This window comes from Oryx dammah, unplaced genomic scaffold (genome assembly GCF_014754425.2).
Source record: "Oryx dammah isolate SB20612 unplaced genomic scaffold, SCBI_Odam_1.1 HiC_scaffold_18, whole genome shotgun sequence".
NCBI lineage: Eukaryota > Metazoa > Chordata > Mammalia > Artiodactyla > Bovidae > Oryx > Oryx dammah.
In genome coordinates, this window is record NW_024070202.1 from 56,217,124 (window position 1) to 56,243,685 (window position 26,562).

Consider the following 26,562-nt stretch of genomic DNA (forward strand, 5'->3'; position numbering starts at 1 on the left):
TTCAACACGAGATCAACATGAATTGACCTTGAAAGAAAAATAAGATCTTTACCCTTTTCCACAATTGCTTTCATCTTCCAGATGTTATCTTAGTTTTAGTTCGTGCCATCACTGGCCCCAGCCCAAAATGACTACAGACAGGATAGAAGAAAAATACATCTGTCAATAGGGACACAAGAATAATACTGCTGGTATCCAATATCCTGCCTGGTATGTGTTATGCTTTGTCTGCTTATCTGCTAGAATATTCCAGTGCTTGCATATCACCCAGCATTTGATTGGTTCACCTTGGGATTCCTGCACCATGAAATAGAGTGTTCTCTTTCCCCATTTATCTTGCACTTCCATATTTCACACTCTAGAATCCATTCCCAGTTATTCAGTCTTGATCAGAAGCAGAAATTCCATCTCCCATTTCTGAAGGCTTGTTGCCAATTTTTTCTTGGATTTCTTCACATTAACCAATGTCTTTCAAAGAAATTCCCTTTGGCCTAAGCAGAATCACATGACACACTGAACTAGTAAAATTCATGTGCTTTTTAAATGAATTTTTTAAATAAAAATACACACAACTATATTTTTGTCTTCTGTACCTTTAAATCTCTTCACGGAAAAGCAAACATTCTCCTGATCTTGCTTGGGGAGGGAGGGGCGCGTGAGGGGGTGGGGAGCAAGGCAGGCAGTTCAATGAGAGTACTCAACTTTAGCATCTTTTCAGGTATATATACTAACTTCCTAAAAAGGAGGCAAAAGAGAGCAAATTGCAGGAGACATATTATATCTCTGATATAGGTCATAGCTTTGCAGGGGATATCAGGAAGTCCAAAATAAAAATAAAATAGAATATATAAACAAGTAACTAAAGAGAATAACATAAGTAATACCATAGGCTATAGATCCATAACATCTCTTATTTCTAATCTCTCAGATGAGCTTTGGAGAACCACTGTAAGTGGTCATTGGTGTCTGACTCTGCAGCCCAATGGACTGTAGCCCATAGAATTTTACAGGAAGAATACTGGAGTAGGTTGCCATTTCCTATTCCAGGGGCTCTTCCCAACCCAGGGTTCAAACCCATGTCTCTTGGGTCTCCTGCTTTGACAGGCAGATTCTTCACCACTAGTGCCACTTGGGAAGCCCTAGAAAACCACTATACTCACCATAAAGTATCCTTGAGTGACAGAGGCAGAATTCTAAGCTAAATAAATCTCTGATCTAACGCTTTCTTAAACTAGGAGAACAGTAAAGACCACAGAATAAGTAGATATGGAGCTAAAGAGCATAGACACAAAAACCACTCAAAATGCCTTTAAAGGTGAGTGCTAAAACAATTGGAAATGGAAACTCTGTCTAGGAAACTGATACTAAATAGATATAGGAAAAGCTTGAAAAGAGGAAATGTGGCAGTCACCCTATGCATTTGCACAGAACCCTGGGCTTGGTTTAATGCTCTACTGTTGCCTTCTTGAAATTCTTAGTAATTTACAGACAAGGGGCCTGCCTTTCCATTTTGCACCAGACACCCACAAATTTGTTGATCCTGCAATATATTCAGAGTGTAAAGAACTTCACCACTATTGGCAAACTGTCTTTTTTCCCTCACGTCTGAAATAACAGACAAATCTGCAGAGACTAAAGCAATAACAAAGGCAATCCACTCACCTCCTTTCTCTGCAAGATCCCCTTCCTGTCTTCCCTGACAACTGAGCTTCCCCACAGTTACCCGCCCCAGGACAGCAGGCACATGTTTAAAGAAGACATGACCTGACAGCCTCTGACTCAGCCTGGTCAGAGTCCACCAAGCAGTGGATTCCTCCTTAGAGGCTGACATTAACACTCCATGTTAATAAAGTCTTTCTTTGCTCAACTGACAACTCAAATCTTTCCATATTATACCACCTTTCTTCTTGCAGAATCCACAATCTGCCTTTGATGAGTAAAGAGCTACCACTATTAAACAGGAGAGTGGGCTTTCAAGGCCTAGGAGAACAACAGACTTATTATCCCCAAATATTATGAAGAAGCAGAAAATTGTAGGAAAAACACATGTACATAAATACGTCCCTATAGCTGAAGTTTCTTTATTCATTTATTCAGAAAGTCTCCTTCTGTTGCCAGACACTGTCAGACACTAAAGATTCCTGGATGAATAAGAAAGACATTCACATTAAACCAGAAGTTGCTGGTGCCATGGTTCTTGTGTCTGGAAGGATAAATCTGTAGGCGAATAAAAAAAATTTGAAAGAATAAAGCCAACACACAGAAGACAGAGGATCAGGAGAGGAGTAGGATGGCCCTGATGGTTTATGAATTCCTAGTTGCAGTTGTTCCCGAGACCCAGGTTCTGTGAGCCAATAAATTTCATTTTTGCCTTAACTGTTTTGTTTTTTTTTTAAAGACATGGTTTCTATTGCCATGGTGATTAGAGTCCAGGTAAAACTGACTATGAGCCAAGGGCTATGCTAAGTGCTTCACAAGCATGTTATTTCTCTTCAAATATACCATTAGGTTGATGATTATCATTCTCACTTTTTTTTTCATTCTCACTTTTATAAAGAGAACTAAGGTGGACACAGATTAAGCTCCCTTCCCAAAGCCACACAGCTATCAGGAAGCAGACCAAACAAAGATAATAATCTAGTGTGCCCAACTCCAAGTCTTTCTGGTGCCTGAAAATATTAGGGTAAGTCTCCCTGAGGTAATAAATCCAAAAATGTTTTAGAGACTCTGTCTGAGAAGAGTCTGACTATCTGAAGAAGAGGTGTTGAGATGGAGGGATTAGAAAAGGTCCCCCCAAACAGAAGGGACACCATGAATGAAGACATTGCAGTGGAAATGACATGCTATGAGTAAGGACCCACTGCAGGATTTGGGAACTATTATAGATTTTTTACCAGGGAGAATATGGATTTACATTTTTAGAAAGATTATTCTAATGACTTCGCAGAATGAAACTTGAAACAAACAAACCTTGAGTCTGAGAAACCAGTTAGGACGATGTTGTGATCATTCAGACAAACAGTAATGACCCTAAGTAGGGCACAGTTGGGGGCGGGGGTAGGGGGAGGAAAGAATGGATATGAGAAATGATTTATTAATAGAAGGTAAAATTTAAAAAACCTTGATGACTAAATTGCATATGGTAAGTAAGGAAAAGGGAGCAGAGGTGGCCCTCAAGTTCTGGTTTGCAGATGGTGATGCTCCCAGCTAAGCCAGGGGATACAAGAAGAGGAGTAAGTTTCATGGGAAAAGGCAATTAGTTTTATATGGGACATGTTGAGTTTACCTAAGTCTGGATACTGAACAGGTAATTAGCTCTATACCTGAAGCACAGTAGAAAGATCTAGATTGAAGAAATAGATATAAAAGTTCATCTATAAATTTAAAAAGGGCATTTGAAAACATAAAATGAAGTAATCCAGAAGAGCAGGAACAGCAACAATGAAGAGGCAGGTAGAACAAGAGGGACACTAGAAAGAAATAGAAGAGAAACCCTAGAAGTACAGAAGGAACCCAGGAGAGTGTTGACCCAGAGGTCAAGCAGGTGAGGAGTTTCATGAAGGGAATGATCAACAATGTCAAACACAACAAAAAGATTTGTTAAGAAGCTTGAGGACTTCCCTGGTGGTCCACTGGTTAAGAATCCACCTGCTGATGCAGGAAACATGGGTTTGATCAGTGGTCTGAGAAGATTCCACATGCTGCAGGGCAGCTAAGCCCAGTGCTACAACTACTGAGCCTGCAAGCTGCAACTTCTGAAGCCTGCGCACCCTGGAGCCTATGCTGCATAACAAGAGAACCCCCCACAATGAGAAGCCCATGAGCCCCAACTAGAGAGTAACTCCTGTTTGCCGCAACTAGAAAAAGTACATGTGCAGCAACAAAGACCCAGTGCAGCCAAAAATAAATAAATTTACTGGGGAAAAAAGAACAAGTTTGAGAAATGGTCATGGGATCTAGCAATGAGGTCATCCGTTATAACCTTAACAAGGACAGTTTCAGTAGACAGGTAGAGGCAAGTGTCAGATTGCACCATGCTTTGAGGAATGAATGGGAGATTAAACGATAAGAGACAGTGAGTGTAGGCTGTCATTTTGAGAAGTCTAGACAAGGGGAGTAAGAACAAAAGATAGTGGCCAGTAAGGGTAAAGGGAGAAAGATCTCTGTGAATGGGTCTCAAATGGGTGCCTACAGGAAAAGAATGAGCTAGTGGAAGGGGACAGATTGACTAATCAGAGCATGGCCCCAGGTTAGGAAGAGATTGGGATCAAAGATAGAAGTTCAGTTCACCTTGACCTGAGTCTTGAGAAGAAGCCATAGTTGGGGTGAGGTCGTAGGTAGGTCTATAGAGAGAAAAGGTGGCCATCTGGAGCAATCTTCCAACTGGCATCAACCTTCTCTCTGAAGGTAGAATGACCAACCATTCCAGCCTTCCAGGGAATGGAGACTTTCCCAGGAGTGATGGCAAGCCTATTGTCTGCTCAGGAGGATGCCTTCCTTCCTCTGAATTTTTCCAGCTTTAAGACACTGGAACTTAATAAATTCCTGTTGTTTCATAGGAAGATACTTCCCAACAGAGGCCTGACAATCGATTACCTTGTGTGGACCTTCCTAAAAGCAGGGTCAGAGAGGCTCCTTACAGGGAATTTCTCCAAATCCAAAAGAACTACCAGCCCCTCACTAGAGTCAGCAGAAAACCTCTCCCTCACCTCAAACCCTACTCACTTTCTTTATGTGAATAAGAAAAGGAATGGCCAGTCTCATTAACCAAGTTCTTAACAAGTGCTAGGTGTCACTCTGTCCAATCTTCCCAGCAACACTGTGAGGCAGGTATTGTTCTCATTTTATAGACGATGAGGCCAAGGCTCAGAAAAGGTAAGTAACTCAGCCAGGGTCACACAGCTCATGAGCAACAGATCCAGATTCAAAGGCAAGTCCTTTGATTCCAAAGCCCACCATCTTCACCACCATCAAGGTGGCCCCCTAGCTGGGTGGCTGTTTCTCCCAGGTGTAGCCCCCAGCTGTCCTATGTCTGATGCAGCCATTCACTCTCCCTTCAGCATCACACACTGTATTTTAACTCTTGCCTCTTTCTTCCTTCAAATTGTCCTCCTTCCTCTGAAATAACCAACTGCCACCAGGTGTCCCTCCTCTCCTGTTAGTCTGCACCACTGGGCTCTGTTGCAAGTCGAGGCAATGCAGGCAGCCTGGAAACCCATCCTAGCTTAATCCAGTTACACAAATTCCCATTATTGGGCCATCAGTTATAGCCTGGGGATGCCCAGATGCGAACATCATGCAAAGCGTCCAGCACAAATACACAAAGACAAGGCAAAATCTGAGAGGGGCACAGGAAGCTCTAGGCTCAGAGGAGGTACAGCTTCCACTGAGGGCATGAGGAAACAATTCTGAATGATTCCTTTGTGACTGCCACAAGTATTCTGGAAAGAACCTGGGTTTTCTATCATCTGTTCTAAATGAAGTTTAAAAATAGGTCCTGGAATGTACCTCAAAGGCTAGCTAATGTCTTTTCCATCATTATTTTTTGAGTCTATAAGAAACTGTTTTTGAGCCCCTAAATGGATTTACAGTAATTCAAAAGTTGACCCCACCTCATCAATATTAAAGGAGTTTGCTAAGTTGGGTGGGATCAGTGAGGAGGTTGTGGAATTCTAATCTAGCCTTTTTGTGGCAACATTTGAAACCACTTTAGGGCATGGAACATTAGACATTTTTAGCATTCAAGAAACCGTAATTAAATTATTAACTTGTTTTTTGATTGTTTGACCTGCCCCGTTTGTTCATCAGACAATAAAGTCTCTGTAGCAGCAGTATTCCACATTCAGGAAGGATATTCCTCATGGAATAAGCTTGTTACAATCCATTTCTTTGAGGATTCATGCATGAAGAATGAATCATGTTTCACAACTTAAAAGAAAATGTGAGAGTCAGAGGAGGCCAAGAAACAAAAGAGAAATTAGGATCATGACTTCTGTTTCCACAGTCCATTTATTCTTTATGTGTGGAGAAGACACAGGCAGCATTTGCCAGCCTCCATCCGGGAAAATTTAAGATGCCACAGCCTGACAGGCGGGATATGTACATCACTCCAAAGAGGCCTTTTCTGCCCTTATTAACCTTTACATCCTACTCCCCATTAGGCAAGTGCACGCTCAGTCATGTCCAACTCTTTGCGACCCCATGGACTGTAGTCCCTCAGCCCTCTCTGTCCATGGAATTTTCCACACAAGAATACTGGAGTAGGTTGCCATTTCCTACTCCAGGTGATCTTCTTGACCCAGGGATTGAATTTGCATCTCTGTGTCTCCTGTATTAGCAGGCAGATTCTTTACCACTGTGCCACCTGGGAAGCCCCACATTCCTGGCCTAAAAGCAATTGTCTACAGAAAAATCCCTGCTGCTGCTAAGTCACTTCAGTCGTGTCAGACTCTTCACGATCCCATGGACTGCAGCCCACCAGGCTCCTCCATCCATGGGATTTTCCAGGCAACAGTACTGGAGTGGGTTGCCATTGCCTTCTCCGAAAGAAGAGAAGGAACAAAATTTAAAATTTCTCTGATTTGTTTTTGATCAATAATGTCACCTTCCTCTAGGTGCAGTTTAATTCTCTTGGATGGTGAGAAATTCAGAGGTAACACAAGTTGTATCCAAATAAACTCTTAAAACAACAGAAAATGCAACTAAATTGGACAGGTTTTTAATCCTTGCAGTTTAGAGTTGTACCTCACCGTCTAATAGCTGGTCGAGTCCCTGTCTCAACAGTTTTGCTCCTCAGGTGCTGAAGATTGAATTAATCACTTGACTCACTTCATGGCCCATCACTGTCATTGGTTTCAGGTGACTATCGACTATTTTGGTATTGATTTTTTTTAATCCCACCAACTCCAAGTCACTTAAAGCTGTTATATCAAAGAGGAGGGTGACCGTTTCTAGATATGATTCTCAGCACCCAGGAAATGTCAATATTCTGTCCAAGAACCCATAAAATGTCTTCAGATGAAAATACACAAGACAGGAAGGTCCCATTCCAAATGACCACGAGGCATATTCTGATGTTACTGGGGTCAGGGCAGGGAGATTCTAAGGATCCTGAGCAGCATCACTTTTCTTAAAAACAAAACTGAAATCTGTGTCTTGAGATCAAGATTGATCACAATTTTTTCAACCTGTGAAAAGACAAACTGCCAGAAAGTCGACCAGCCTGGCCAGGCCTGTGTGTCTCATGTTCCAAGGAAGACCTCAGGTCCTGATACTGCAAAGCTTCTACTGCAAAAATAATTATTCTCTGCTCTCCTGGGACAGAAAGTGGAGCAGACCCCTTGTCTGGCTTCCTCCGACAGACTCCTCACCCTTCAGTGTTCCCAGGTTCTTATTCACATCTTCTGCTGTTAGAATAGCCCTTCATTGGCCCTCCAGACAAGTGAACGGCCCCTTAAAGTGGAGCCTCAGCCAAGCACATTGAGAAAGGAGAGAGGAAGGGAGAGGAAAGAGAAAAGATATGTGCAGGAAGAAATGGAGGGTTCTTCTGAAGACTTTTATGGGTCCTTGACAAGAGACTAGTAGTGTTCCCTGGGGATTAAAACTAATAACCACAGATGATCAGACTGCCCCCCTATTTATATACAATTTATTAGTGACTTATAAACAACAGAGCCTGAAAGACTTTATCAACTTCCTGGTTCTCACCAGCAGCAAAACGCTCCCACTTTACAGACAAAATTCTCTAAAGTCAGGAACATAGTCAAGAGAGGTGAAGACCTCACTGTAACTCATGCATAGATACAGAATCCAAACACAAGCTTATACTGAATCCATCATTTGTCTAGCCACTCTACCAAACTGCACATCAGACTCATCACAGCAGCTTTGTAAAACCATGAATCTCCAATCCCAAGCCCTGCCTGCTAAGTCAGAATCATGGAGAGTAGGATCCAAGACCCTGTGTCTAAGTCGTCTCCCAGGTGATCCTTGGACAGCCATGGATCTGGTTTTTCCTGTCGTGGTAACAGATCATGACTGGTTTCTTGCACATTTTATTTCCACAACCAGATAAGAAACCCATTTGGAGGCAGGATGATGCCCTAGACCCTTAAATCCTCTGCAGTGTCAGTCCACACAGGTGGGCACCATGTATACGCCCAACATTTGCTCATTACAGGGAATTAAGTTTGTTCTGAGTTGCTTTTCACTTTTTTTTTTAATCCTTTCATCTTCCTGCAAAGCAAAATTATATTTCAGTAAGTTTTCCCCTATAAAAATTTACTGAGAAGTTTTTATCTTCACCAGATGAGAATAAGTAGACATATGAATTCCAATCAGAATATTTTTAATTTCCTCTTTAAAAGAAAATATATTTCCTGACACTGTGGAAAGATAGAATTCTTTCTCCTTTTCACAGCTTCTTCCGGGCAAATTCATTCACAGAGGGGATAGATTACCAATCTTTTCTGATGATCTGTTTCTTATGCTCATCCTCTACTGAATTTAAATGGGGTCATTATTTCAAGCGGGAATAAAATTATTTTATACACCATAACTCAGAGAGATCTTGTTTCCATTAAAATTCTCATTCTAAGACATAAAAATGTGTTATAATACAATGGTTTATGCAGTATAATTCCCCAAGACGCCTCAGTCCAAATGTCACACACACCAAAATTGTTCTCTTTTCCATCACAGACTGCTGTTAGAAAAAAAGAAAAAAAAAGCTATTATTTTGTGTTATTTTAACCCTCCTGGTTTTCTTGTTCTTACCCAAGAGCCTTGCTTTGGGGACAGGAGTTCACTGGTGGAGTTCTGGCCAGATGACCCTGGTCTTTCCAGGAGAGAGAAGGGCCCGTGTTCCCTAAATTGCGGCTGGCATCCACACTGTGAAGCTGGAACCTCCTCCTTCCAGGCTCTTCCACACCCCAGTGGTCTCCAGGTGTCACATCAGGGTGTGGTGTGTGGGGCTGGGCCCGGCTCACCCACAGGTGGTAGCCAATCAGAACCATCTGAGGAGCTACAGCAAGGTTCTCCCAGGGGCCTCAAGATGACTGAGGCAGAGCATTGGCCCTGGGGTCAGAAGACATGGTAATCCTTCCATCACAGCAACACCAGGAAGGGCATGCAGACAGAGCCCACTGCCAGGAAAAAAAAAAACAACTCTCTTTCTGAGCCTCTTGTGAACATATACAAAGTCCAAAACAACATACAAAACGTTCCTTCTCTTTCCCTATCAGGACATGAGTCTGCTAAACAGTCCCTTCTATTTCTTTTTCTACTCCTTTGCCTTCCTTTCCTGTCCTGGCTCCCTCCTGCCACTGCACCTCATGGGCAAGGCATTAACAGACAGACAACTCCTGGCTCCACTCAGAGAGGCAAATGCAGATACTTTTGTTCTTCAGACTAGATCATTTAGGAAACAACCAATCAATCCTCTGTCTTATATTGACCACCTCTTATAAACTGAAGGCTTGGAAAAAGAAGGCTGAGCACCAAAGAATTGAGGATTTGGAACTGTGGAGCTGCAGAAGACTTTAGAGTGTCCCTGTGACTGCAAGGAGATGAAACCAGTCAATCCTAAAGGAAATCAACCCTGAATATTCATCGGAAGGATTGATGCTGAAGCTCCAATACTTTGACGACCTGATGCAAAGAGCCTACTCATTGGCAAAGACCCTGATGCTGGGAGAGATTGAGGGCAGGAGGAGAAGGGGATGAGATGGTTGGCTGGCATCACTGACTAAATGGACACGAATCTGAGTAAACTCCTGGACACAGTGAAGGATAGGGGAGCCTGGCATGCTGCAGTCCATTGGATCACAAAAAGTTGGACATGACTTAATGACTGAACAACAAGAACTTGTAAATTAGCTTAAGTTGTTTTGCCAAAAAGCTCTTACTCCATTATTCCTGGTCAGATTAGATCAGGATGCGCAGCAGAAAAACATTTAGCCCTAAGGCCCCATCAGGAGATGTTACATTTAGTTATTTCTCTTATACATCTACTACTTTTAACATTAACAATAATAATGACAATAAAAACTAGCATTTATTGAGTACTTTGTTTTTGACACTGTTGTAAGCCATTTATCATTTCTTTTAAGACTCACAATAGTAACAGTAGATTTTATAATTATCCATCTTTACTGATAAAAGAGGAAAGAGGTTAGTTTCCCCAAAGCGACAGTAAATGGTAGCACCAGGACAAATCAGACAGTTGGATTCCCCAGCCTGTGTCTCAACCACCATATCTGACTGCCAAGAGACTACTTGTAACCAAAAGGTATGAAGGGTGTTATGCAAGATGAACAAGTTCTCAAGACCTAATGTCCGGTAGAGTGACAACAGTTTAGCAGTACTGTGTTGTATACTTGAAATTTTCTAGGAGTATAGATCTTAGATCTTTCCGTACACAGCACACACATTCATACAAATAGCAACTACGTAGAGGTGATGAATATGTCAATTAGCTTAGTTATGTGACCATTTAACAATGTATACATAGATCAAAACATCACTATAGACCTTAAATATATACAAATTTATATGTCAATTATACGTCAAAGCTATTTTTTAAAGGAAAAATGCATGATTTTTTTAAAATTTATTTTTAATTGGAGGATATTTGCTTTACAATGTTGTGTTGGTTTCTGCCATACATGAACATGAATTAGCCATAGGTATACATATGTTCCCTCCCTCTTGACTCTCCCTCCACCTCCCACCCCATCCTACCCCTCTAGGTTGTCACAGAGCACCAGGTTGAGCTCCCTGCGTCATACAGCAAATTCCCGCTGGCTACCTATTTTACATATGGTAAGGTATATGTTTCAGTGCTGCTCTCTCAGTTCATCCTATCTGCTCCTTCCCCCACTATGCCCACAAGTCTGTTCTCTGTTTGTGTCTCTATTGGAAGTGTTAGTCGCTCAGTCATGTCTGACTCTGCAACCCCTTGGACTACAACCTGCAAGGCTCCTCTGTCCATGGGATTCTCTAGGCAAGAATACTGGAGTGGGTTGCCATTCCCTTCTCCAGGGGGTCTTCCCGACCCAGGGATTGAACCCCGATGTCCTGCATTGCAGGCAGATTCTTTACCATCTGAGCCACCAGAAAGCCCTTGTGTCTCTATTGCTGACCTACAAATAGGTTCATCATACCATTTTTTCTATATTCCATATATATGCATTATTACATGATATCTGTTTTTCTCTTTTTGACTTACTTTACTCTGTATAACAAGCTCTAGTTTTATCCACCTCACTGGAACTGATTCAAATTCATTCCTTTTTATGGCTAAGTAATATTCCATTATATATGTATGACAAGACCTCTTTATCCATTCATCTGTCAATGGACATCTAGGTTGCTGCATGATTTTATTAAATAAAAAATTTCCAAATGTTAACATTTACAATAGTGCCTTTATACATACACACACACACACTTTTATTTTCTGAACCATTTTGGAATTGAAGACATAATGTCAGTTTATCCTTAAATGCATCCATGTGTGTTTTCTAAAATCAAAGATTCTCATATAACCATGATATGATTATTAAATTGGGGAATTAACACTGATATAATACCATTATCTAGCCTACAGACCCTATTCAGATTATTCCAGTTGCTCCCATAATAGTTTTAAAAGCAAGTTTAAATCCTTGTGTTGCAAAAAAGAAGACCACATGTAGCCAGCAATATTTTAATACATAAAACACCATCAATAGAAGTTGTGAGTCTGTGAATCCAAATACCTGGAGCCGGGGTGCCTGGAGTGCCCCAGGCTGTGTGGATGACGACGGCTCCATAGATACCATACAGGCAGGACAGTGCAGATCCAACAGGATGGATCCAAAAAGATGGATGAAATGATTCATCAGACACTGTACTACTTCACACTATAAAAATCATAAATTTCTTACAGTGAAGATCATTTATTACTGAGCACAAAATATCCACTGTGGAGGCAGAAAGAGAGGAAAAAAGCATGACAAGAACAAATGAGTTCAAAGAAAAATGGCTATTTTTAAAGAGTTGTTGCATCAGCACATCTGTCGTCTCTGATGCAATGTTACAACAAATCTTGACAAATAATTTTGCCACACCACATCAACAGGTCAATCATAATTTTCCAACAAACACAAGTTTCAGAGTTTTAAAATATCCTGCATAACATCAATTTAAAAAAATAACTATGCAGTACAAATGTTTTTGAGTGGGAGAGAGATTCAAGAGGGAGGGGACATATGTATACCTATGGCTAATTCATGATGATGTATGGGAGAAACCAATACAATATTATAAAGTAAATATCCTTCAATAAAAAATAAATTAATTAAATAAATACATTAAAAAGTTAACTTTAAAAAAAAGTTGAGTGTAAAAATGAATAGGTGAAACATCTTGTGTTTTTTTATTAATTATTTACTGTTACAAAAGGTGTTTTTATGTATGTATATAACTTTAGAATAAACTCAAATGTTTTTAATGAACCCAAAATGATAGAACAATAATACATTTCACAGAACAGACTTACACAATATATTTATAGTAAACATTTTCTAAGATTCGTACTTTTAAACTCATTTATATTGCAGCATGTCTAATTTCACAAACTCTGTGCCTTACCTTTTGTGGTGAAACACGGCAGGTTCCAAATATTCCAAATATACAATTTCTCACTGCAATTTAATAAACCTATAACCTATAAACCTAGCAGATTTCTGCACAATTAATCAGTGGGTTACTGAAGGATTTTTTTTTCCTGTCGGAAAGCCAAAAAGCTCATATATCTATATATAACTACATATCTCCTTTGTTCCCCACTTGAATGTAAACTTCTGTAGAATACAGTGGTTTGCAAAAAGCAACAGTTCAATAAACATTATTTGAATAACTCAGGCTCTCTCCTGTGGTCCCCACCCTACCATATGCACTTTACTATCAACAAATAGCTGTAGGCAAATAGCTCCATCCCCCATCCCTGAAGAAGTAAGAGTCAAGTATAATCACCTGAGCAGAATCTCTTTTATTGAAAAGAATTATCACCTGATTCCCTTGAATACAAACAATTCAACGAATCCTTTAGGCTTTCCCGGAAGTTCATAAAGATACATGAGGGTCATGAACTTTACTGGGCACTGTGACCTTATTTTGGTGACAAACCTCCTTTGGTAAAAGAAGCTGCATGTGCAGAGCCAAATTCCCTTTCTCATTTATTGTTGTCTCTCCTCCATACCTCCCACCCTTGAGCCCATGAAAGCTGAAGGACACTCCCACAAAGCAAGCCCCTTTCTGGCAGCTGCCCCCAGCCCCCCTTGCCTTGGAGTTGCTCCCATCCCTGTAATTGAAACTCAGCCTTTCAAGAGCCACAGAAATACCCTTGGTGGTTCTTAAACCATACACCCTCCCTGGACCGTGAGAAGCTCAGGTGTTAGCAGTTGCTCTTGGACGATTCATTTCTTTAGCTCTGTTCTGAGTCCAGCTGGTTGAGTCGCTTTACAATGATGCTGTTGATTTTCTTAAGATCATCTATGTCCTTTCCTTCAGCTGCTAGTCGTCTTGACACATCTTCCATCTTGTTTTCGGTTTGAACTTAAAAGTGAAAAATAGATAGCGTTATGCTTGTTTCCAGCATGTGCCATCGCGACTTATCAGAGCCCATGAGGGTGTTCAGCTGGGAACTGAGATGCCGTCTTGGCAAATCCTCTGCTCCAATAGCCCATGCAGCCCAGAGGCCCGGGAGAGAAACTACTGAAGTTTCCTATGAAGTGAATTATTTTTACAACCCTTTTGTGCCAGACTTGACTACCTTTGGCAGCTCTGCTCAGATTTTGGCTGAGAAATACATTGTGTGAACAACCACAGGAAAACTGCCAGTGTCTGATTATCCCCGGAGAAGGGATTGTTATCTCATTCTGAGACCTGTTCTCAGCAAAGGTTTTTCACTCATCATTTGGGAGGTGAGATATTTTGGGTTCCAACCCATAGGTCTCCTGGTTCTAAATTACCAGTTCATAATGAATGTATAATAATAATTCTCCCCAGCCTCTCTGAGAGTAGAGAGACCATATTTCCAAAATAAATAGAGCCCCTGGGTATTAAGTAAGCCGGGGAGTGGAGCACTCTGAGGCCTACTTGGCAGTTAAAATTTCCAAGAAAGGCAGCACAAAATCAGTATTTAATACATGGACTCTGTATCATTTCCATTTCAGGCAAGTGTTTTCCAAGATAGCTTTCAGGAACTAATGCAGGTGGTGACACACCACCGAGTTTGCCCAGCAACTAATGTGGGAAGGCATCAGAGCTTCAGCTTCCAGCCTTGGGACAAACTGCTGCCCAGAAGCTGCCTCCCCTTTGTGTCTGAAAATTATGTTTGGATGAACTGTGCTCTAGAACGTGGGTGTGTTGGTGCAGAGCCAGACAGAAGAAATACCACTCGCTCCTGGAGAAAAGTGTGAAACATGTAAATCCACAGCACACAACATCCTTTCCTCTCTCTGGAACCTTCTACATGCATCAAACACAAAAGGGAGTAGCAGGCATGTTGGATTAAGTCTGTTCCACAATATATTAGCTCCAAATTAAATTCCAAAAGAGAAAAAGGATTCTATATGCAAAAACATTAGAGAAAAATCATATACTGACTTGCATTTTGGAAATTCACAAAAAGTAAAATGAAATACCTTGAGTATTACTAACCTAGAAATTCTCAAACTCACTAGACCATAGAACCATTTTTAAAATGAAGGCAATACTTAATCACATCCCACACACCTCATATCTAACATTGCTTGGCCCCTGTAAACCTACAGAGGCAGGTAGGCATCCTGTGTAATCTACCCTTGCTGTCCGGTATTCCTCTTTAGAACAGAGATTGTAACAAAAACACAAGGTCCAATAGTTTAATCAATGTAATCAACGTAAAATAGCCTATTTCTCTTGCATAAAAATGTCAGATATAAGTTCTTACACTTCAGTTAAAATGATACAAATCTGCACCAAATCCCAGTGAGAGCAGAAAGGTTTCCTCTTCAAAGATGAGCACAGGCCAAGTTCATTTACAGAGGCCTGTAAAGAATGGTAAAGAATCCACCTGCAATGCGGGAGACCTGGGTTTGATCTCTGGGTTGGGAAGATCCCCTGGAGGAGGGCATGGCAACCCACTCCAGTGTTCTTGCCTGGAGAATCCCCATGGACAGAGGAGTCTGGCAGGCTACAGTTCATGGGGTAGCAAAGAATCAGACACAACTGACTGACTAAGCCTGCAAGCATGTGCCAACTCTGGTCTTAGGTTGGGCTAAAGTTTATCTGCAAACCGCAGGAAGCCTCTTATTATTACTACAAAAGGCAGTGGAGTGCCAGGAGTTCTGGAGGCAGATGGGCCAGAGTATGAATCCCAGTCCTGCCTCAGATTAGCTGAATAAACAGGGAGAGTTAAACTCTCTGGGCTTTCACCTTTCATCAGTAAAATAGAAATATTAGACACTACCTTGAAGGGTAAAGATTTAAGATAATGAATTTAATGCATCTGGCACAGAGTAATTGTCCAATAAAAAGACATTCTTCTTTATTCACATCTTCTTTCTGTTTCTTGATATGACTTTGCCCTCAATATAAAACCCTAGAACCAAACATAAAATAAATCCTATTTGTAGAAGAGGGTATAATATGGTAATAAAGAACATGGTATTTGATGCCAGGCAGGGGTGTCTCTGAGCCCTGATTAGGCACCCTTGTCTCTGGACCTTCAGCACAGTAATTAATCTCTCTAAGCTTTAGTTTCAGCATTGATAAAACCAGAATAACAACAGGTCCCACACAATAGAATTGTTATGAGGTAGTGAGCAGACATGAATGTTTACCATCGTGCCTGGGAGAGAGTGAGAACGCAATACATCACATTTTAGATTATCATTACCGTTAGTCTTTTCCCACAAAAGAGAGCACTCCTTCTGGGCTGCTTCCCTGTATAGCAGACATACCTAAAATTTCCCAATAGTTTAACTCAGTCATTTTCCCAGACAGTGAGGCGGGATGATATTTGCAGCATCTTTTGTGGTATAACATTTCTGAAGAATAACCTACATGCTCTTTCCAGCCCAGCAGGTTCAGGGCCAACCCTCCTCCATAGAATAATCAGATCCAAGGGTACCGTTATTGTCAGGATAGTTCACACTGTAGCTTCTAAGTGCAAAAGGGCATTAGCAAGGTGACAGAGAAGCAATTAAATTATATCATCCCCTCACGCCAGCTCTGAAACCTAGGCCAGAGATAGAGCTTTAAGCTGGATGGGAGATGAAGTTTTGGGGAGGAAAAGCGGTTAGAAGCTGTGAGAGTCATGCCCTCTGCCCACCTCCCATCACCACCACTGCTTCCTGCACTAATCCTGAGTGAACTTGAATTAGAGGCATTTCAAACACATGGAATCCACTTCTCATTTAGGCTTTGTGAAGGCTACAAGGCCTGCAGGGCAGAAGAAATGACTGTGGTGGATGCAGGCAAAAGGGTGTCAAGGATGACTCCCTCTTCTCAGGCTCTTCCACTCTTAGTGGGTGTGGGAGAACCGAAGTAACTCCAGATGGTGGTCTACAGGGGACTGCTCAGAGAGAACGCGGGGGGCTCCCCTGACGGGGCAGCACACATAAGGAGAGGGCAACACTGCGTGGGCAGCACCCCTCCCCAACCTGAGGCAGAGAAGACAGTGGCACTTAGACCTCGGGGGATCTCTTGGCTGAGGAGCCGTGTGGGAAAGCGTGGGCCACCACTCAAAGACGGACGTGCAGGGCCCAGGGCAAGGGCAGGCGAGACCCCAGCCCAGACGTGTCATGCAACAGACAAGCGATCACCTCACATCCCAGCCCTGCCTCTGGGCCCTTGCACAAGCCCAGCTGATACTTCTAACTGATTTCAGAGAAGTGAGGAAAACTGGGAGGGTGACTGAAAGTTACAGGCCAAATTCACGCAGAAACTGTGGGTTGGAATAAGAAAACCCAGAATTAACTAGGGTAAGCTGCCTACCATTAGCAGCTAGGGACTCTGGGTGAGAAATTAAAGTGGTACAGAAACAATATCCAAGTCTGCGAACTCCTGGCATGGAGGGTTTCTGTGTGCCCAGTGACCCACCCAGAGCAGCAGGGTGCCCTGGGCATCCATGCCCTCTCGTCCTCCTGTGGCAGTACTGGGTGCCAGGAAGCACTGCCTCCTTATGGAAGCAAAGCTAAACAACCAGCTGTCAAGTCAGGGCAAAGCAGTGATGAAAAGAGTGTCAGTGGTACCTACCTATCAGAAATATCACAAAGGAAACCAGTACCAGGCTGATAATCAGCACGATGATCAGCCCCACCAAAAACAGACTGTGGCTTCCATTTCCTGAATCAGTGCTGACGTCCTGGAGTTTCTCCTCTAGAGCTGATGTGAAACAAATAACAACAAAAGAAAACAGGACTCCTCAGCATACAGGCTGTCAGTGAACTGAACAGTCCCCCAGTGTTAGAGATGTAAGATGATACAACATTGTAAATCAACTATACTCCAATAAAATTAAAGAGAAAAAAAAAAAGATGTGAATAAGGGATACACCCATTTTCCCTCTGATCACTCTGAAAAGAGACTTATGCTTTAGAAATGTCTTTGCACTAGTGCTCTTTGAGAATGTTTCACCTTCTTTTCTATTAGTATATTCAAAGAACAAGCCTGGTCAAGCTGTCTCTGTGACCCCTGTTTGGAAAATTCTTTGATGATCATGTTAACACTGATGTAGCTGGACAAGGATTCTTCTTTTGCATGGGGTGGGGGTGGGGTGGTATAAAGAACTTAAGGATTCGGAGTGACAGAGGCTCTATTGCCCTTTTCCCTAAAGTGACCCAAGAATACAACACAGCTGGCTGTGGGTCACTAACTCTGGGTGAAAGTCTAAGCATTCTGAGATATCTCCCAGAAAACTTTATTTCCTGTAAAAATAACAAGCTATTCCTACATCTATTACACAACAATATCAAAATGAGCCTGATGTACTTGGTTTCTTAAAGTTGTTTTTTAGGATGGACATGCTCTGAAAGCAAGATTCTCTTAAATGCTTTGCCGTTGAACTGAGAATGCAACTAAGCTTGGCTCACCCAAACCATGAACTGTCTGCATTTGGTCGCTGCTTTGTAAGGCCTATTTGCTTAATAACACCCAAATTAAATTGAAAAATAAATATAGAAACTTGGGATCATGAGGATCCTTGAATTACCTTCTGTATTTTCTCCTACTATGTAGCAGTCCCACACCCTCTGCTACTTGATTACGGAGAGATGGGGGCAGAGGTCCCATGCTTTATAAAGACATCCTGCCTCACACCCTCCACAGCTTTTCCTTCCTAATCACAGCCAAGGCATAAGCTGGCACTCAAACACCAACCTTTATTAAGACCAACTGTAGTAAAAACCGGTGAAATTCTGAATGAATGAAAGAGAAAAACAAGCATTCAAAAAGGATACAGAAGAGAAATAATAGACATAAAATTGGGACAGTATGAGTTTCGAGTACATGTGAAACATCAACAAGTGGACATTTATCCCGAGTTGGAAGGTCAGCATTTAAACTAGAAAAGATGGGGCTCAAATAACCTGATAGAACTCATTTATAATATTTAGGGGACAAGAAACACATATTTTTATTTTGTTTTCCCCCTCTTCTTTCTAATGTGTTCATTGAGGAGATTTGTAAATTTAAAAAGATGAAGATGACTTTTCTGCCCAACAGAACATGAATGATCTTTGTTATACTGGGTAAATGTGTGGAACATTTTCTCAGCAATCTGCTATGAAGTCAGATCTGTCTAAGAGAGTGGGCACACTCAGTGACCTGGCTGTGGTCACCAGAGGGCACAGAAGAAGCCAAGAGGCATGAATTAGCCTCTGGGAGGCCATCTCACAGCCTCCACTTCTTCCCAGGGAGAGAAACTCCAGAGGAAACGTCAGAACTTTTGAAGATTAGAGTTCGAATCCTGCTTAAGAGCCAGGAAAGCCCATAAGCCTGGCAAGTATTCAGAAAGCAAAAGCAAACATTGCTTAATACTAAATAGCAACTCTAATGCCCACCCCACCCCCACCACACCCACAGGCCCAGCTCAGCACTGTCTATTTTTAGGTGACCTAGAAGCCAGGACTGGCCGCCAAGCCTGGGAGGGCACACGTACGGAACAGCTGCTGTGATCCGGCAGGACAGAGGTTTAGTTTGTTCAGATCGTTTATGGAATCCACAACATAAAGCTTTCTATCTTCAGGAATGCTGCGAGAGCCGCTGTCCTGGGAAGTACGTTTCATTGTCTCTGGAAGAAAACATTGCCGTTAAACCAGAGAGGCTGGGCTGGGGAGCTGGCCTTCATATCACAGCCCACAGGAAGCTGGGCCAGCACATGAAGACCTACCCACATATATGACTGCCAGAAGAAGAAGGGCTAGAAAAGTTAGCTTTTCCTTTGGGGGATGACACTGTAACTCTTCTTTTTGCTTTGCTTATCAGGGAGCTCAGAGTCAAGTGTGTGGCACAATTTTAATGCTATAATACCCTGCTTGTAGAACATGCTCCTTCCTCCTGCTCAGATTTCTCAATTTTGTCTATACTTTACCTGGGTTTTTTTTTTTTTTTTTAATTTTGTAACTGATTTTTAAATATTTCATATTCTGGTGAGACTTCTCAAATCCTTTGTGCAAAAAGACTATGTTTAAACACATAAAAAGACAAAATTATGCCAAGCAAGCCTGTGGCCATAAAGCTTCTAAAAGAAGAAGCAAATATTGTGAACTATTCTAATAGAATAGGCTTTTAATACAAAACTATACTTTTTATATTCTCCCTCAATATGCTAGAAGTTCATATCTTAAATGTATTCTTTAGTCATTACACACAAAATCTTAGCAACAGACAAAATCTTAGCAAATTAAGATGATACAGAGAGAAATCCTGCAGCTGTTGGAGGCTAAACTTCAGGACCTCTGAGGTCTCCTCCCCCGAGCTCCCTTAGATTTTGGCCACTTATGTAGTAATTCTGAAATTGTGGTTTATATTTAAGGTAATATTCTCTAATGACAGCATAAGTTCGAGCTACACTGAAAAAATCAGAACAGATTGAGAAGTTCTCTTTTTAAGTTGTCTCTCTAGCACAACAGAGAACTTGTGGCATTTTAATTACATGAAAAGAAGGTTCTAGGAAGACAAATTCCAATTGCTATCAAAGCTTTCTCTTTCACAGTGATCTCTTTTCATAAAATGAATGATGTGTGATTTTTTTGATTGAGAAAGGATTTTAGACATGCTCTCATTTAGCCCCTTGTCTTTCCACAAATGAGGAAACTGAAGTTCAGAAGGTAAATGCCCAAGATCACACATTAGCTAGGTGCAGAGCTGGAAGCAGGCCTCTTGCTTCTGAGATCACTGCCCCTTCCCTGTGTGACATTTCTTCTCTACCACCTTCCCTAATCCTTTGTGAAGACTCAGCTCAAACGTCACCTGCAACCTGTCTTTCCTTTGTCCCCTTGCTGGATGCTGTACATTCTTCCATCGTAACATCTGTACATTTCATCACATTTATTTGCTTATTTCTTTGATTTCCTCAACTGACTGAGCACTCTGTAGGGTAAGTACCCATTCTATTCTTCAAAAGTCCAGTGCCAAGTTTAGAAGCCAATACCTAAAATATTTTATCTAGGATTTAAATCTCACTATTTCAAAAGGAATTTGAAGCTGTTAATAATAAGAACACTAACATAAAACTGAAGTTAAAAATCTTCATTATCTATCTGAACTTTAGTAAAAGCGATGCAATAAGCTTCATGTCTGCCTATATATGGCAACACACTATTGACTTCCTTTTAACATTTTAAAAATTTCCTTTAATACCCAGCTACTGAATAAAGAGAAATATGATTAAAGTTAGGAGAAACAAAATTCAGAAATGGTAATCAGTCATTTAATAAACAGATTAAACTGCATTCTAAAAACATTAAAACCCATCAAATGCCTAGCAATGCCTAAAAACCTATTAGTACTTGTAAAAAAACATGCCACCAGAACCCTAGCTAAGAAAACCAGTGAGCTTGTAAAGTTATGGACTAGTTAACATTTTTTTTTTAATGTCTAAAACTAAAAGGGCATTTCAGTTATTCTGAAATTTTAATTAACAAGAACAACTAACTCTGAATATTTTAGATAAGATACTACTGAAGCACTTTAGATATACTGAATTCCAAATATCCTTCATGGAGCATTCTGAGGGGAATGACTCTGAGTGACCAGAAACAACAACTAAAAAGACAGCATATAGAGCAGAAGGGCCTAAGAGATCAATCAAATTGATTCTTTCTTAGATAAAACCAAAAGTGTTGACTGATGCATGGTTACAAATGTCTAAACTACTCTTTTAAAAGCGTTTTATATTTTATCATCACTTTACACTTTGCTATCCCAAACACTAATATTGGATGAGGCATAAAGGTTGTGTCACTCACAGGATCATAATTTAAACACGGCTTCTATTTTAGGCTTGGTAGCTGACATGTGCTTCATTTTTGGATCTGACTTGCCATCCTTGAGCCTTAGCTTCCCCTTTAGGAATGCAACTGCCATTGCTTAAGTCTCATACTGAGGCTTAATCAGCATTTACAAAGTAGAAGACTAGCTAGAAAATCATAGCCACAAAAACTGACTTAAGAGCCATGCAGCTAATAAAATCTTCAAATTACTAGCCTTGCTGTCAACTTAAGTAATTCAATGCAACATCAAATCCAAAATCACTAAGATAACAAACAACTTAGATTGAAAAGTGCTCTGAAAGGAATAATCTTCATTTGGATAAAGTCACAATGTAAATACTATAGATGCGATTTCAATGCATTTTTAAATTAAGTGCAACATGCAAATGGCAAATAAAGAGCCAGTGAGAAAACCAAGTTGGGGGGTGGTTCGTGGCCAGTAAGAGTCAGCAAACGACCCTATGAGTAAATGGATACAAGATCACATGGCCCTCAGACCAGGACCCACAGCTGTTTGACACCCAGTTGTTGCTATCATTGGCATTCCTGTATGAGGGGCATCTGAGAACAACCAGCACGGCTGGAAAAGCCAGAGTGTTACTAAATTCTGCACTTCTCTAACTTGACCCTCCTTGACTGCGCTGTGCAAATCTGCAAAGCTGCATCCGTTTCCCAGAACCTTTCTAATATTAATACCTTTAGCGCAAACATGTAAGTAATTTCATTTTTCTCCAGTTTAGATCAATACTAACAGCTGGTTCTTTTGGTCTTTTAAGAATTCTTTGACTGCCTACTAATAAACATTCTGACCAATGTAATTGTTTATGAAAGTTTGCTTTGCTCTTTAGTTTTTCCCAAAGGTGCTTGGTATCATACCACAGAAATAACTTACATGGGTATTGCTTGCTACAAAATCAGAATTGATATAATAGAGCTTAATTCAAAGCTAATAGAAGCTTTATTGAGTGAGTCATGGTAATTTGTTCTTTAATTCCATTTCAGAGTCAGTGCCTCTTCACATTCAGGAAGTAACTTTTTAAATCAAGTCTAAATCATTTCTATCACAAGTTAGAAAAGCACACAGCACATGCAACAAAAGACATCCCAACCTCAAGAATCAGAATTCAGTCTCTTGAGAGTAACAGCATGCAAGTTACTTACAAAAACGTGAGCTTTGACTGCTGGGTTGCCAGGGGATGGGAGGGGTGGAATATTCAGAAGCAACTATAAGACTTTCTAGAAATTCTGTAGTTCTTTGCCTTCCTTCAGCACACGGGTGCTCCTAGAAGGCCCATAAACCCCAGTGTGAAACTGTTGGTCTATATCCAGTGTTAATTTAGCCAAGCAGTTAAGATTCCAAATATTGATTTTTTCCGATGTCTAAGGTTTAAATAAATATATTACTGAAACTGTGCTTTAAAAAGAAAAAAAAAAAATCCTACCATGCCTTGATTTAATTGGTAACTGATGAGGTTCTTACTGGACGGAGACTTATGTCCTTATTTGGCTGATATGAAACCTGACCCAGCTCCTGCATTCTGCCACGGGGAGCTCAGATGTATAAATATGGGGAAGCAGGCTGGAGCTGCCACTGACAGCTAACCACACAAGACTCCAGACCAATCAGAGGATGACAGTCAACAGGAAGAGAATAAGGTTGTGACAAGTCTAACCAGGGTGAGAGCAGGTCAGGGGACTCCAGGGCTTCCAGCAGCTAAAAAAGGGGACGGTGTGTGGGAGATTACAGGGCTACTGACCCACTGTCCCACTGCTGGTGACGGAAGCACTTCGTCTCATCAACTTTCCTTTTCAAAGGCTTTATTCTGTGAGTTTTTAACGCATCCTCCTTTCTCAGGAATGTCAGCCTTTGATGTGGTTCTCTCTCACATGTCAAGGAGCATGTGCCCTCTGGTGTACAGAAAAGCTGTGGTGAGACAATCCCACAGGCCCACTGCCCCAGACTATCTGGGCAGGATACTAATGATTAAGTGGTAAACGGATATGTAACCCTTTATAATCCTACTCTCTATTGCCATGACTAGACAGACATTACTTTGCTGACAAAGGTCCATCTAATCAAAGCTATGGTTTTCCCAGCAGCCACGTATGGATGCAAGAGCTGAACCATAAAGAAAGCTGAGCACCAAGGAACTGATGCTTTTGAACTGTGGTGTTGGAGAAGACTCTTGAGAGAGTCCCTTGGACTGCAAGATCAAGCCAGTCAATCCTAAAGGAAATCAGTCCTGAATATTCACTGGAAGGACTGATGCTGAAGCCAAAGCTCCAATAATTTGGCCACTTGATGTAAAGAACTGACTCATTGGAAAAGACCATGATGCTGGGAAAGATTGAAGGCAGGAGAAGGGGACAACAAAGGATGAGATGGTTGGATGGCATCGTTGACTCAACGTACATTAGTTTGAGCAAGCTCCAGGAATTGGTGATGGACAGGGAAGCCTCCCGAGCTGTAGTCCATGGGGTCGCAAAGAGTTGGATGCAACTGAACTAACTGAACTGAGAGACATTAACTCAGCCTTGAGCACATCAATTAGAAAATGTTTGCTCTACAAAATTAGTATGGACTTCACTCTCCTTTGGGGGAAAAGGGATGTCACCTTTTAAAGTTTCGTCTATAACTGAGGACCAATTCATGAAGGAAGACTGTAACTAGTTAACTTTTTTCTCCGAAGCACATAATGCATTGTTAAGCAAAATTTCTTGAAAAAATAAGAATGTTTGCTATTTTAATCATCATGTTCAGCTTTAATCTCCCAAATACCCGATCTATTTAACCATCTATTCTTTAAAGAAAAAAAAGCCTCATTTTGAACACTGACTATGTGTTTTTCTCTCTTCTGTAAACCTAACCCTTGAAGTATTAGTCACCCACTTTTGCCCTCAAGGATGAGGAAAATGGAAATTGACAGTTCCTCACACCAAAGTCTGGATTCAACCATATTTTACACCAGAGGGGGATGAGGTTTTTTTATGGTGTATGACCAGGTAGACTTCTGGAGAAACACTTAAGAGCAAAGCAAGATAATCTACTTCACTTTATCTGCTATGTATCTAAAAGGTCACATCCTGAAGAGTTTTGAGTCACAAGAGGAAAACAGGTATTTTCACAAGAATTGATCAATTTGGGGATATTTTCAACTGTTTCTGGGTTTTTCTTTCAAATATTATATCTCATTCCCAGGAAATTAAAGCATATGCTATCAAAGACGTGAGTCAAAGATGCCAACTGATTCAAAATGAATGACTAAACCTCAAAGAACTTACTAGGCAGGGACCATTTTAAATTCCTGTAAGCCAGCAAGGTTAACCAGTATCAAGGAATAATTGGTCTATCCTACACCATTTTACTGCTCTGAAGAAAACTCAAGCACTTTCACAGTGAATCCCGTTATCCTGCCTAGCAACTACCCATCAATTTCAAAAAAGGCACCCTTCAATAAATTTAATATACAATTAATACCTGCTTACCTCTTCTTCCTCCCAAAACTCCAGTAACAAAGGCAGAATAAACTTTATAGAGCCATAATAATAAACATAGGAGGTAACAATACTGAGCAAGATTTCAGCAACTGTATTGAACATAGGAAGGACAAAGTGATTGGTACGTACCTTAGCAGACAGTCACAGGACCATCACTGCTGAGTAAGTGATGGACCCTACAGAATTCAAGCAGGCTCAGAACTCAAGGCAACAGTGAAGTACACAGCTAAATACAGGCAGGTAATTTCATGTTAGCTAAAAATATAATGCAACAGCAAGATCTGAAAACTGTTACAATCTCTCCCAGAAAGAAAAAGAAGCAAGGCCAGAGGCTCCATCCACCAGCTCCAACATTTCATGGGAGTCCCAGATCACAGAAAATGTACATGTGTCTATGTGGAGGATGGGAGGGTGGTATCAAGAACTTAGTATTTCCCAGATCGCCAGTCTACCAAAACACAGTACCACACATTTTTACAGCAGAGACGGAGATTCAAAGAACAAAATAAAACAAAATAAATCAGAAAGTAAAACTGCATCAGACATTGTGGCAACACTGAGTAGAGCAATGCCTTCAAAATCCCAAGTTTGGTTTTCTACCTAGAATTTTATATACCAAGCCAAAGTACCTGTTAGACACATAAAGTTTCAACATAATTGACCTCCCACACACTCATTCCCAGAAGTTTCACTCATTCCATTTTAACAGGGAAGTAATCTAATAGTGAAGACATGGGGTCCAGGAGATGTGGAACGGGACAATCAGATGAGAGAAAGTAGTCTAGACTGAAACAACAAAGAATTCAATATTCTTTTGGGCTTTGACCATGTGACAAAGAGGTTAAAGAGGAGTTTTACAAACTTATTGGGACTGTTCTGGAAGAGTTAAATGATGTATGTATAAAACCAAGACAAGATGTCCTATGAGAACGGTAATGTAAGCACAGGAAACCATCTGGTTCAGAAACGAATAGAAAATGTGGTGACTAATGTAAACAATGATGCTGATTTAGCAAAAAAAAAGTTGGTGGGGGGGAGTAAAAGGGCAGAAATCCTTACGTATCAAATAATAAAGAAATATCTGTATAAGCATTTTACTTAGAAATCTGAAACCAAAGTGCTAGAAAAAAAATAAAGGCTGAAATGAAATCCTGAGAAACGGGAAAGGAAGGAGCAGGGAACTAACTTGCTTATAAGCACTGAAGAACTACTGAAACTATACATATACAACCCTGGTGGCTCAGTGGTATCAAGAATCCGCCTGCAATGCAGGAGACCGGGGTTCAGTTCCTGGGTTGGGATGATCTCCTGAGAAGGAAATGAATTGCATCGCACTCCAGTATTCTTGCCCGGGAAATCCCATGGACAGAGAAGCCTGGCAGGCTACAGTCCGGGGGGTCGCCAGGAGTCGGCACACAACTAGTGACTAAATGACTACCATACATTGCTTTAATAAAAATTCATTAATATTCTAAAATATACATATAGTAAATTGAAAATTTAGAAAAAATACTGCTTACAACCTCTTCTCTATGGTCCT

General features: G+C 40.9%; 1 protein-coding gene and 1 long non-coding RNA gene across 5 annotated transcripts; one reads left to right on the forward strand and one right to left on the reverse strand.

Annotated features, from left to right (window-relative positions):
* Positions 1-13,008: 13,008 nt before the first annotated feature.
* On the reverse strand, positions 13,009-23,562 carry LSMEM1 (leucine rich single-pass membrane protein 1). 4 transcript variants are annotated; one of them, XM_040260163.1, is made up of 5 exons: positions 22,967-23,562; positions 22,686-22,702; positions 19,190-19,321; positions 17,287-17,415; positions 13,009-13,599 (listed from the first exon to the last, which is right to left on the reverse strand). In XM_040260163.1, the coding sequence occupies exons 3-5, from the start codon at positions 19,314-19,316 to the stop codon at positions 13,469-13,471; spliced, it is 387 nt and encodes a 128-aa protein (XP_040116097.1). In that variant the 5' UTR covers positions 19,317-19,321; positions 22,686-22,702; positions 22,967-23,562; the 3' UTR covers positions 13,009-13,468. The 4 variants fall into 4 exon arrangements, with proteins under 4 accessions (XP_040116097.1, XP_040116096.1, XP_040116093.1 ...); XM_040260162.1 differs by having other exon boundaries at positions 22,686-22,705; XM_040260159.1 differs by having other exon boundaries at positions 22,686-22,806; positions 22,967-23,561.
* On the forward strand, positions 22,092-24,754 carry LOC120877781. The gene is made up of 2 exons (XR_005724397.1): positions 22,092-22,235; positions 23,622-24,754. It is a non-coding gene; the product is annotated as an uncharacterized LOC120877781 (long non-coding RNA).
* The last annotated feature ends 1,808 nt before the right edge of the window (positions 24,755-26,562 follow it).

Excerpts from the sequence above, each read along its gene's own strand:
- LSMEM1 (XM_040260163.1), bottom strand. The coding sequence starts at position 19,316 with ATGAAACGTACTTCCCAGGACAGCGGCTCTCGCAGCATTCCTGAAGAT. Across the intron at positions 17,416-19,189 it reads CGGATCACAGCAGCTGTTCC|CTCTAGAGGAGAAACTCCAG; the intron begins GTACGTGTGCCC and ends GTTTCACATCAG. Across the intron at positions 13,600-17,286 it reads CTTTGTGATATTTCTGATAG|TTCAAACCGAAAACAAGATG; the intron begins GTAGGTACCACT and ends TTCACTTTTAAG.